Source organism: Talpa europaea, assembly GCF_964194135.1.
Source record: "Talpa europaea genome assembly, chromosome: 9".
NCBI lineage: Eukaryota > Metazoa > Chordata > Mammalia > Eulipotyphla > Talpidae > Talpa > Talpa europaea.
In genome coordinates this window covers 35,455,516-35,464,580 of record NC_140076.1, presented here as the reverse complement: position 1 = coordinate 35,464,580, position 9,065 = coordinate 35,455,516, and the positions used below count along the sequence as shown (strand labels likewise).

The 9,065-nt window shown below is 57.4% G+C and overlaps 1 protein-coding gene across 1 annotated transcript in view; it reads left to right on the top strand.

The window, feature by feature from the left end:
• Positions 1 to 511: 511 nt before the first annotated feature.
• Positions 512 to 9,065, top strand: part of FGF18 (fibroblast growth factor 18) — a gene marked incomplete at both ends in the record, with an annotated part of 30,325 nt that continues 21,771 nt past the window's right edge. The window contains 2 exons of the mRNA XM_084243750.1: positions 512 to 543; positions 712 to 748. Coding sequence (XP_084099876.1) covers positions 512 to 543; positions 712 to 748 — 69 coding nt within the window. The remainder of the gene's footprint in view (positions 544 to 711; positions 749 to 9,065) is intronic.

Sequence of the window (9,065 nt, the reverse complement as noted above, 5' to 3'; positions counted from 1 at the left end):
ACGGAGGAGGAGACATGAGCCGGCGGGCGCCCGGACGGAGCGGCCGTGACGCGGGGGTGCTGCAGCCGCGCGCCCCGGCCCCGGAGCGCTGACCCCGGCTCGGCTCGCCCGCGCCCCGGCGGAGAGCGCGCCCGGCTCGCAGCTCGCGGCCCCGCCGCGCATGCCGCGCCGCGCCTGAGCCGGACCCGCGCGCGCCCTGACGGCCGGCCGGCCCCGCAGCACCCGCTCCCCCGCGCCGGGCGTGCGCCCCTGCCCCGCGGCGGCCGCCCCCAGCCCCCGCGCCAGCCCGCAGGGCGCAGCGCTCGGGAGGAGCCGCGCGGGGCGCTGATGCCGCAGGGCGCGCCGCGGAGCGCCCCGGAGCAGCAGAGCCTGCAGCAGCAGCAGCCGGCGCGCAGGGAGCAGCAGCAGCGGCGGCGGCGGCGGCGGCGGCGGCGGAGGCGCCCGGTCCCGGCCGCGCGGAGCGGACATGTGCAGGCTGGGCTAGGAGCCGCCGCCCGCCCCCCGCCCAGCGATGTATCCGGCGCCCTCCGCCTGCACTTGCCTGTAAGCGCCGCGCGCCCGCGCGCCCGCCCGCCCCGCGGGGCCGTCTGTCGGGGCCGGGGCTCCGGGGCCGCCCCGCGCGGCGCCCCTGCCCGCCGCGTGTGTGTCCGTGTGTCTGTCCGCGCGCGCCGTGCTCGCGGCCACTGACCGCCTCTCCGTCTCTCCCCGCAGGTGTTTACACTTCCTGCTGCTGTGCTTCCAGGTACAGGTACGTGGGCTCCGGCTCGGGCCTCCCCCGCCCCCCGGGCGCACGGCGACCCCCTCCCCCGGGCCGCGCCCCCTCCCTGCGCCCCACCCCTCCCGGGCGCCGAGCCCGTGCACCTGTTCCCAGGGCGCGGAAGGGCGGCTTCGTGCGCGCCCCGAGCGGGCGTGGACACTCCAAGGGCAGGGGCTGTGCGGCGGGCTCGGGCTGGCGCGCCCCGCTCGGCCCCGACCGGGGGTCTCCGCAGCCGCGAGCTCAGCCCTTGCAGAGGAGAGGGCCGGCTGCGCGCCCCGACCTCGGGAGGGGGGAGTCGAGACCCGGGGGTTTCTCTGCAGACCGTCCCTGAAGCTCTCCGCTTGCTCTTTCAAACAAAAAGGCTCTTTTCAGCCCAGTGGGTTTCGAGTCCAGGGAGAAAGCTTTAGTTGTAAATTACTCTGTGGTTTCAAAGGCGTTTGCAGGAGAGAGAGAGAGAGAGAGAGAGAGAGAGAGAGAGAGAGAGAGAGAGGAGAACTAGGGGAGACGGATGAGAGGGAGCAGAGAGCCGTGCCTGCACCCAGGGGCCTTTCTCCTGGCCCGCGGCGCTCCGCACACTCTTGCCCCAAGGTGGTGCAGCTCTCAGCTGGTTCCCCGCCTCGCTCCCCGCTCGCTGCTCTCGGTGAATCAGAAGAGGGCTTGGCGCTCAGCCTGGAAAGCACTTGCTAAAATCTGATCTGTTACTTCAGCAGCTTTCAGACTCGGGAAGGTCTTGGCACGCAGACAGTTGGAACGCTCCCGCTTCCAAAGCCATGGAAATGAAGGAAAAAGGAGGGGTGGAGGGAAAACGAAGAGGGAAAGAGGGAGCCGACTTCAGCCCGATTAGAACCAGACCAGGGCTGCCTTCGCCTGGGTGTGGTGGGGGGGTGGGGGGGTGGGAAGGAAAGGGACTGGGAATTGCCAACTGTCCTGTCCCCCCCTCCAGCCTAAACCTGAGAGGGAGGGGGCCTAGGAGCAGCTGGACTGGGGCCAAAAGAGATTGTCCCTTCCCCCTCTGGGTGGTGAAGGCAGGTGTCCTTATGGGATGACAGAGGATGCCTAGGCCTTAGCCTTCCCCGTTCTGGACTTGCCCAGAGAGAGCCTTGAGTGGGGAAAATGGTGGTTCCCCCAGTTCTCTGGCCCAAGGAGTGTGGGGTGTGTGGAGCGCTGCTGAAACCCAGTAGATCTTGCAATGTTTGGTGGTGGTGGTGGTGGTGATGGTGATGGTGGTGGTGTATCTGCTACCTCCCCTACCACTCCTGGGAGAGAGTTTTACCACCGGGATGGGCATGGAGTGGGGGGGAGGGCTAGTTGGGGCTGGAAGGATGGATGGATGGACAGACGCATGGGTTCTCTGCTCCTGTTGGCCAGGCTGGGGTCCCCAGTGACTCCTTGAATCAATATGACTGGAGTCAGTAAGTCAAGACTGGCTGTTTGCCAAAGCAGATGTGACCCTGCGTGGTGATGGGGGCAGGGTTTGGGGGGTGGGGAATCACTGGTGTCACAGAGAGAGGCCAGTGCCAGGCATGGCCTGCTTGGTTTGCAGCTGAGGCCCCAAGCAGAGGGCAGGCCCTGGTGTCACTCCGGGGGGTCTGCTTGTCTGACCTGGGTGAGAGCTCTCTTCCTGGGGGTGGGGGACAATGAGGTGAGCCTGAAGGTAGAGAGATGGCTGTGGACCTTGCTGTCCATGCCTTTTGCTGCCTGCTGCCTCTGGGTGCTTGAAGTGGGGCCCGGGGAGGGGGTGGCTGCTGTGCGGTCTTTATGTTCTTTGGGGGAGTCTGAGGGAGGGACCCTGGATTCCGCATCCCACCTCCACCTCCACCAGCCTCTCGGGAGACAGCTTGGGTGGCCCATCTGGTTAGGTCCATGTGGGTTAGGCCTTCAAGAAGGTGAGGGAACCTCCCCTGCCTTTCCCCCATCCAAACTGCCATAGTCTTTAACCTATGGTTCATGCACCCTTGTGTTATCTAAGGACAGGCTTATGAGGGAGGAAACATTACAGGAAAAATGGTGTCCCGATGTGCTTGTGTTTGGGAAAGGGTTCTCAAGTCTGTGATTCCCAGGAGATAAAGAAACACTGCTGCAAGGGGCTACCTGCAAGGTTGGGAGGCTTATGGCCCCCTTCGTGCTCCAGCAACAAACGTGGAGGTAGAGGGGAGGGCAGGCCTGCATGGGAGTTACCAGGAGTCTGATGTTGGCTTCCCGGAGAGGAGGGTGGTCTTCCTGGGCAGGGTACGCTTAAAGGGTGGTTGATCTTGAGATCGCCCTTGGTGCTCAGGGGCCAGGTCAGGCCTCCCTGCACGGTGGGAAGGACAGAGAGCTTTGCAGTCTGGCAGCGGGGCCTGCACCCAGGCGCCATCTTTCCCCCTCGGGGAAAGCTTCCTGGTGTACTGTTAGGGAGTGGATACACCTATGCTCTTCCCTACCCGCCTCTGTGTTTCAGGGGACTGGTCCAGGCGTAGCAATGGCGCTTGTGGGCTCCTCCCCTCTGCCCATCCAACAGCCACAAGACCCAGAGTGGACTCCCCCCAATCCCCAGCCACATTTTCTTGAGCACATTCAATGCCAGACCCTGCCCTCCCCCTCCCTCCATGTGGTGAGCCCGCCCTCACCCTCTGGCCACCCCGGGAAGTGGGAAGCTGGGAATTTAATAAAATCCCTTCTCCACATGACTTGGGACTCTGTGGATAGCTCAAATCGGAAGAATTTATAAAATTTCCAAGGGGAGCAGGCGGCGTGACCAGTAAATTGCTTTTCTGCACTTGGCTGAGCGCTGACAATGACACCGGGCTGGGCCTTTCACGCAGCTCGGCCGGCACCTGCGTGACATTGTTCCTGCCGCCAGGCTCGGCTAGGTCCTGGCCTTCCCCAGACAGGCCAGGCGTGAGGCGGGCCAGCACAGGGGGGCTGCCACCGGCCTCTCCTCCCTCCTGCAGGGGCCACTTCCTCTCCTTCCTCTCTCACTGCTGGCATGTGTTCAAGTTTGGAAGTTCCTTCCACGCCCCCTTGGGCCTGACCAACCCCCACACCTGACCTCTTCCATGAGGTTCAGACCCTTTCTTTAAGCTGGCTAGCTAGCATGGGGAAGCCTGAGACAAAGTCCGTGGGACATGAGGAGGACGGGAAACTATCCTATTGGATAGTGTTTTAATTTCCTAAAGTACTAAATCCATCTGTCTGTCTGTCCATCTACCCTCTGGTCGGGTATTCATACAACAAATAGTGGCTGGCAGTCTGCTTTTTGCTGTTCTGGCTTCTTGCAAGGCCATGAGAATCTGGATTCAAGGTTCTGTATTCTTTCTACCACACCAGGCAGGCTTTTCAGAAAGAATACTGAAATTAGTCAGAAAGGGAACTGAGAGGAAAATGGAGTCCCAACAGGCACATTTGTGAAGGACCCTGGTGGATTGTCACTATATGATCCCCATGGGGGTGGCGGGTGATGATCAGAATCCAGGAGGACTGTTGAGAACATCATATGACTCAGACTGCAGACCCTGCCTGATTTCCTGGAATGTTCTGGTCTCAAAGGGTCCTAGAGCCAGAGGGGAGTGTTTTGTTGCGGGGAGAGGTTAGCTCAGGAGGATTCAGCATTCCCCTCCTAGCTTCTTTCCTAGTGTGGACGGGGAGGAGGCACCAAGCCAGCATACCTGCTGCCCAAGAGTATCACCGGGCTCTGAGATAAGGAGGTGAATTTTTATTTTATTTTTACTTTTTAAAAAAGATTTATTTATTTATGCATACAAGAACTGGGGTGTAGGCCAGCGGTGCAGGGGATGAAAGGATTCACTAGAGACAGAGTGGGGAGCAGAACAGGCAGACTGACTGAAATACACTGCTGAGGGGAGCAGCGGGTGAGACAGGAGAGGTCTGCTGCGCCATGTGGGTAGCTCCCCGGCCAGCTGCGGATTGATCTCGTGCTGCAGTGACTGTGGATAGCTTCACAGTGCTGATGTTTAACCCCTTGCACCACCAGGGAGGGTGATGTTTTTAAAAAGTTCTTGTCATTGGCAGTACTGCTGTCAGTAGGCTGGAGCTTGTGTCAGGGCCACAGCGCTGCTTCCGTCCTGCCCAGGGCAACTCTGAGGCCCATTGGGTAGCCAAAGGGAGATGGAGGAGCACAGGGAGGAGAACTTTTGATCTTGCTTTCCTGCAGAAAAATGGTGGGTGAGGGAATCGGGGTGCAGATCCATCTTGGTAACAAGGACACTCTGAGGTGTCACAGGTATTAGGTGACAGGTGTTTTCTCACGTGTCCAGGCTAAGCTCCACAAGCCTGGAATTAGGGAATGCTGTGATGTGTGCCATAACCTGCTTTGGTCATGCAACAGGAACAGGCAGAGCTGGATTCAAGTGTGGCGTGCCAGCTCTGGAACCCAGGCTTATAGAAAAGCTGCTCTGGGTCACTAGGGTCCGCCTGCCTGGTTCTGCCTTGGGCTTGTCTTTGCTATGTGACCTCAGGCAATTTACTTAACCTCTCTAGGCCTCAGCTTTTGCATCTGTAAAGCAGGAAATGAAAAAAATCAATTAGCCTGTCCTACTTCCTAAGGGTGAAGCAGGGGTGTGCTAGTGAGCTCTGAACTCTTGCTTCAAAACCAAGCCACTCCTGTGCTCTCACCCTGAGAGGCTTCCATTACCCAATCTGATGAACCTCTGTGCACCCGTGTTTTTTGCTGGGTCTGCCCTCCCACTTGCAAAGATCATGGCCAAGTAGTCAGGGGTGGGATAACACCAAGGGCCCTGCAGCCTGGGCAGGGCTATGGGACTGCCACGGAGCCTGTTGCCAGCATTTTGGGCTGAGTATAGGGATTGGCTCTGGAACATCAATGGGTAAGCGGGCCCTTGGGGCTTTAGTCAGTCTTGCTGGTAGGGGTTGGAAGATGTTTGGGTTTCCTTTGCTCTGTCTAAATTAGCAATCAGCAATCCTCCATTTAAAATGCTGGGGTGCCAAGAATGGAGCTTAGTGAAAGCCCCTGTGGTGCACAGAGCAGAGACACTCTCAGGAACCCTGGGTTCCAGCCCTGCTTCTGTCACCTGCTCCTTGCATGACTGCCCTCACTATGCCTCAGTTTACCCACCTACGTGTCAGTGAGGTGAGCTAGGTGGCTTCCGGTAACTCAAATGCGTGAACTTTGGCACCAGAAAGCTGCTGAGACTAGCAGCTTTCAGCAAATTTCTTTTTTAAATTTAATTTTATGTATTTATGCATACAAGAACTGGGGTACAGGGGGTATGTGTGAGAGGATTCACCAGAGACAGAGTGAGGAACAGAACAGGCAGACTGACTGAAATACACTGCTGAGGGGAGCAGCGGGTGAGTCAGGAGGGGTCTGCTGCGCCATGTGGGTAGCTCCCTGGCCAGCCAGGTATCGAACTCTGCTGCAGAGGCTGCAGATAGCTTCATAGTGCTGTGCTTAACCCCTTGTGCCACCAAGGAGGCCTCAGCAAATTTCCTAGTTTTCACCCCTGTGTACCTCTTAATGTACACCCCCGTAAAATGGTGAGGGACCTGTTTCTTAAGGATTACCATAAATACCAAATGAGATAATGCCTGGAGTAGCTTGCTCTGCGGCTAACACACGATTAATAGTGACTGCTTCATCAATTATGTGCTCTGTGTGTGTTAGGTATATAACCTGCCACAGATTTCATGAATACAATAAGGTCTCCTCCAGCCTGACTTGGAAGTTCAGACTTTGGACCTAGGTCTGGATTTAATCCTGTTGCACCACTCATACGCTATGAGGACTTGGGCAAGATCCTGAGTCTCTCTCTCCTCATCATGTGGGAATAGGAGAAATAATGCATTCTCTTGGCCTCTTAGGAGGAGTAATTGAAGCCATGTCTTGGACTTAGTATGCCATAGGTGCCCATTTATGGTGCAGCTTTTCATTAGCAATCAGCAAACATCTTGAGGATGTTTGCAGCATGGCTGGCTTTGGACTGGATCTTGGGGCCATGAAGAAGGCCTCCAGTCTTCAGTATTTTCCTCAGTGTTCTCTGGAAAGAGATGACTGACCCTTTGGGCAGTTTTATTTATCACCCTGCCTTCCCTCCATCCCACTGTGTCTTTAACCCCTTAACACTTTGTCACTGTCTGATGACCCAGTATGTTTCCTGTAGGGGCTCACAGGGATGCATAGGAGCTCGGGATCTATACCTAGCCCACCCCACGTTGCCACTTGGTAGCCATATGATTGAATGAATTGAGCCTTTCTGTGGCTCATCTTTTATATGGGCATCCGGCTAGAACCATCCTCTTGGGGTTGCTGTAAGGGTGAATTGTGGCCTCCTGGGGATAGCACTTGGCAAGGCGCCCAGCTCATTATGAGTGTTGAGTAAATGTGAGCCACAGTTACACATTTGACTCTGGCTTGTCCTGAGGCTGGCTTGTCCATCAGCTCATAATTCCTGGAAGTCAAGGGAGGCTGGACCCATCCCTCGGGCACCACAGTAGCTGGCACAGACCTGATGTGCAATGAATGTGGGGCCAGTGAGGAGTTTCTCTGGGGGTTGAGCACCTGGATTGAGACCCCCTCCTGGTGCCCTGTGCTGGGCTGAGAGGGGCTCAGGACTTGTCCCGGCTCTCAAGGACTTTAGAGAAATCAGAGGGATCTGTACAGAGGACAAGGGCTCGAGGATTCTGTGGGTTCTCTAAGGACAGGCCCTCAACTAGACCCTGGAGCAAGTGGATCTGGCTGGGAAAAAGATTTTGAAATAGGAGCAAGCCAGCAAAGATGCTGTGAACCACTGTGTGTGAGTGTGCATGCTTGCTCACACACTCAGGGGACTTCAAGCCAGTTGGGGCAACTGAAGCACAGAATTTGGGAATGAGGGGATAATGTCAAAGGCCATAGTGGGCATATATCAATGGTCTTGACATGCAAGACTACTCTTCCCACCCAGGGACTTTAAGGGAGAGGGAATTAAGATGAGTGTTGCTGGGGTCCTGCCCCCTCCTCCAGGCTGACTCCAGGGTTAACTGCCAGTGGTACCCATATTGACCGTCTGTATGAAGGCCGATGCTTGGGGAGAGGGAGATCCCTGATACCTGCTGTAGGTGGCAGTGCCCCCTCCCATGCTGATGCCTGGGCCCTGCCAGTCAATACATATTGATAGCCCTGGAGCTTAATGGACAGGCGTAGGTGGGGTCGGGGGGTGACTGAGCCCTTTACTGCATCACTCGGTACTGGCTGAGTTGGGTGTGGAGTGTGTGACGAGAGAGGGTAAGAAGTCTGGAGCTGAGGGGTGGGTGGGGGCAGCAGTTTGAGCCAAACTCAGGGTCAGGGGTGGGCCAGACCTTCCTCCACCCCTTTCTGTCCACGGGTGCCAGCTGGGGGAGATTCACGGACTCTGGAGCCAGAGAGTGGGTTTGGATCTTGGCTGTGTCACTTTACAACTAGGGCCAGTCCCTTGGCCTCTGTATGTCTCCCCTTGTCATGGGGATGTTAAATGTTCTGACCTGCCCAGGTTCTGCAAGAAGGAAGGAGTCTGGAAAGTGCTTAGCTTGGGCCCTGACTCAGAGCAAGTGCCCAGTCAGTGGAGCCAACGTGAGTTTTGCTCTCAACATAATTATAATCCATGGAGCACTGTGGCTGGCAGGGACTCGTGGGCCTGAGTCCAGGCCGGCTCTCGAGGAAGAGTTTGGGGAGCTGTGTTTTGGGATGCAGAGGGGGACTGACTTTATCAGGGACCACTCCTGGAGGGGGGTGCAAGTCTCAGGTTTGAATCCAGAATTTGGAGGCGTCTGAAAGCCCTTGGCACTGCCGGCCCGATGCTGCTGCTGGAGGAGGAGGCAGGCGGTGGTGGAATGTGGCCGGAAGTCTGTGGGCTGCCCCTCCTGGGACTGGCGCGACCCTCCCTTTCTGGGCAGGCTGCCTGGAGACAGGGGGCACAGATTGTATGAGGCCTCAAGGATGGGGACCTGGCGGGAGGGGGCAGTCTGACCCCATCCTCCTCTCTTGGGTGGGGGGAGTAAGCTCCAGGCCTTCAGCGCTTTCATGTTTAATCCCCTGCCCCCCACCCCTGCCTCAGCTATGGCTGGTGGCCAGAACCAATTGCTGTCCTGAATAGAGGAAAAGGGGGTGGAGGAGAGGGGGATGGAGGCAGGCATGGGGGAGGGGGTGGTGGGGGAGCAGGATTTTGAATCTTGATTTCTTTTCTCACCAACTCCGTGACTTTGGACACATCGCCTCTCTAAGCCTCAGTTTCCTCATCTGTAAAATGGGGATGATGATCATACCAACTCCTAGAACTGCTCTGGGGGTTACCTGGGATGATTTACCTAAAGTGGTTCTTAGCTCAATGAGTAG